The 3,670-nt window shown below is 35.3% G+C and overlaps 1 protein-coding gene across 1 annotated transcript; it reads left to right on the top strand.

Annotated features, from left to right (window-relative positions):
- Positions 1–2,229: 2,229 nt before the first annotated feature.
- LOC142171909 (uncharacterized) lies at positions 2,230–2,970 on the top strand. Its single transcript, XM_075235629.1, has one exon. The coding sequence runs from the start codon at positions 2,230–2,232 to the stop codon at positions 2,968–2,970; it is 741 nt and encodes a 246-aa protein (XP_075091730.1).
- Positions 2,971–3,670: the final 700 nt, after the last annotated feature.

Here is a 3,670-nt window from a genome sequence, read left to right on the forward strand (position 1 = left end):
TTTTAAATTTATGTCAGTAGATTCGGTAATAATGAGCTCTACAACAAAAATACTCCATTCTCAAAACAAACCTATTATTAATCTCAACCATACCACAGTACTCTAAGATTAATTCAAAGACACCAAATGTTATAGCGGATTAATCCAATTCAAGTATCTTTTGAGCAGTCTAGTCCTAGTAAAGTGATGAATTGTGGAATTAGGTGTAAACAGTTGTTATCCACTCAAAATGCTATCAAAGAAAGACAAGAAGGGACAAATTATGACCTATTACAGTGTGAAGTATGGTTTAGGCTAAAATATTAATGGATCTTCCTCCTTACATGACTGATTCCTAACTTAGGGCACCCACCCCCTCTTTAGGACCCTGACCCTCCCTTTAGATATATATAATGGCATCAATCTTCAACCACTCATATAACTCTATGTTTATCATCCACTTGCCTTCTTAATTTTCCTATTCACAACTGTATAGAACTTGACATTTCCTTTCAAGACTTCATTGGAAACGATACTACTTTCGGCAAATACCGTTCTCCCCCTTTTTCTTTCGTTTGTTCTTTCTATTATGTGGCCATAAGTTAATATTTTCTTGATAAGATATGTAATTCTTATATCCGTAAAAGAGTAACACGATTACAACTACTTAGTTTAAATTTTATTTTAATTTGACTCTGATTTTTTAATTAAAGCCGGGGATCTAAGCGAAAATAGTGAAAGAATAAGATGATGAAAATAACTAGGTATATGAATTAATCGACTCATTTTTAATCCAAACGTATGCCGATAGATAGTTGTGTTGACCCATATACTTTAAATTTTACCTTTTTTAGAACGAAAAGAAGTACTCCTACTAATATCTTTATTTGTGTCATAAACAACAGTGCAAACAATTCATTGCCACATACACTTTCGATCTTTCTCTTTCTTTTCTTTTTAATTTATTCGCTTTTCAAAAGTAAATTTTGGTCTCGAATTTAGATATTTTTTTCGTGTTGATGATCCATAGAGAAGATACCCCTAAAAAAAAGAGATCAAAATTTTGGACAGAATTGTTTATTTAAGTTTTATGTAAAAATAGAAATTCCGTCTGCCTATTTATTAGAGCATTTTCGAGTAACAAATGACAAAATCTCGACAAGCCAGAAGAAAAAAAGAGTTCTTGAAAGGACATCACATTACAGAGTGCTTTATTTCGGATAAGTTAATTAGCTGAATTAGACCTCTTCAAGAATTAAAAAAAGAAAATGGAAACTGGTACTATGTGCTGCCACATGGACCATCCAAATTGTTGCCACATGGGCTGTTTCCAATTAAGGCTACACTTGAATGTTAATACTAGTGGAAATGTTAATTACTCTTGTACTTTGAAGCAATTAAGTACAAAGGGGCATGTTCTTTGTGGGATATTGCTACCTTTCTTTCTGTAAATGGAGAAAAAAACCATAACTAAAAGCAAAGCCAATGGATAATAATTTCCGTGACTTCTTTTCTTTTTCAAAGATTTCAGTGATTAATTCGATAATAACAACTGTTGGAAACAACTTTGCACAGGGAAGGGCTTTACTCCCGACCTCATATTCATATTGTGGCGAATACACGCTCTACGTGTATAAAATTAGAATGGGACTATAAACCACTAAATATTGGACCAGAATCTTCTTCACACAACCTAAACTCTAAGGGGGAAGAAAGAGGCGATACAGTCGAAGACGAAGAAAGAAAAAGCACTAAGTGGTCTGTCGAATGATCTAGAAAATAAAAGATCATACCCTATCATACATGGGACTATCAGACACAACACACATTTGGGCCACATACACAAAACATAAATCAGCAGCCCAATACAAATAAAGAACTGGGCCTATTACTGCAGCTCAAATCCGATCCACTTCAATGTAGCATATTGGATATAGCTGAAAGACACTCAAATCTTCCAGAACTTTCTTATCTAAATGCAAGTTACAACTAGAGTTATGGGCAAATACATGTAATTATAGGCAAACATATAGGAATTAGGGACTTCTAATTAAATATAGTTGTAGTTGTCCTTTCTTGTTTTTTAAATACTTGTATAAACATACACATTGTACAGAACATTAGCATATCAAGAAGAAAGAATCGTTCTAACTTTCTTCTAATTTTCTACATAGTATCAGAGCAGTAGCTATCTGAAACCTTAATCTGTATTTTTTGTTCCAGTTACCATCTTTTTCTTTCTCTTTTCAAATGGCAACAAATTTCACAGATGACTCCTCCAATGTTTCTGCAGCTCACACAGTCTCTCAACCCACTGTTATACTTATCGATTTCTCTGATCCCTATTATCTTCATCCATCTGACTCACCAGGCATGGTTCTTGTCAACTCACTCTTTGATGGAAAGGGATATAGAGAATGGCGTAGAGCCATAGTCATTGTACTCTCTGCCAAGAATAAACTTAGTTTTATCGAAGGAACTTATTTTGTACGTGATGCCTCTTCCACTGACTTCAAGCAGTGGAATCGTTGCAATGATATGGTTATATCATGGCTTTTGAACTCTCTGTCTAATGACATAGCTGAAAGTATCCTTTATTCTAAAACTGCAAATGACATTTGGAAAGAGCTTGAGGTCAGATTTGGACAATGTAATGGTGCTCAACTTTATCAGTTACAAAAGGAGTTGAGTGATCTAGTACACGACACCTCTGATGTGGCAGGATATTATACAAAGGTGAAAAGGATTTGGGATGAGTTAGATACCTTGAATACTTGTGTGCACTGCACCTGTGAGTGTGATTGTGGAGGCAAGTCCAAAACATTCAAATCCCTTCAAGATGGTAGGCTCATCCAATTTCTCATGGGGCTTAATGATGCGTACTCAGCTGTGAGGAGTAACATTCTGATAATTACTCATCTTCCTAGTGTCAATCAAGCCTACTCTCTTATCATTCAAGATGAGAAGCAAAGGAAAATTCATGTTGCATAATACCCAGTCGAGAATGCTTTCCTGATACAAAATTAGCAAACCACTTTTCAGAAATATGCTACTAGAGAAGGAAAAATCAAAACAACTCTTGAAGGAAAGAAGCATAACCTGATATGCAACTATTGCAAGAAACATGGACATTCCATTGACAAATGCTATAGAATCATTGGGTTTCCCTCAACTTTCAAGTTCACTAAATCCAAAAGGTATCAAGCAGGTCCTCACAGCAATGCAGCAATCATGAATGAAGAAAACACAACCCAGTCAGTCAACATATTGGAGGGACATGCAGCAGACAAAGTCATCACTCAAAATCAGCTAAATCAGATCTACCAGCTTCTTCAACAGGTGAAGGTTGGCCAACAGGGTGAGCAAATTTCTGATGCAAATGCTAGTGCCAACTGTGCTGGTAAAACAATCACTGCTCCTAACCTATATTGTCTTTCCTGTTTCCCTTACATGAATTCTACCTCCTGAATAATAGATTCAGGGGTTTCAGAACATATGACTTTTGAATATTCCATTTTATTCAATGTGAAATTTCTAACCAAATCTCTCTATGTTAATCTCCCAAATTCATACAAAGTTAAGGTCAGTCAAGTTGGTAGTGTGCATGTTCTGCCAGATTTAACCCTACACAATGTGTTATATGTTCCAGATTTCAGATTTAACCTAATTTCAGTTCACAAACTCACTCAAC

Source organism: Nicotiana tabacum, chromosome 17 (genome assembly GCF_000715075.1).
Source record: "Nicotiana tabacum cultivar K326 chromosome 17, ASM71507v2, whole genome shotgun sequence".
Taxonomy (NCBI): Eukaryota; Viridiplantae; Streptophyta; class Magnoliopsida; order Solanales; family Solanaceae; genus Nicotiana; species Nicotiana tabacum.

Bases quoted from the DNA above. Each gene is read 5' to 3' on its own strand.
- LOC142171909 (XM_075235629.1), top strand. From the start codon at position 2,230: ATGGCAACAAATTTCACAGATGACTCCTCCAATGTTTCTGCAGCTCAC.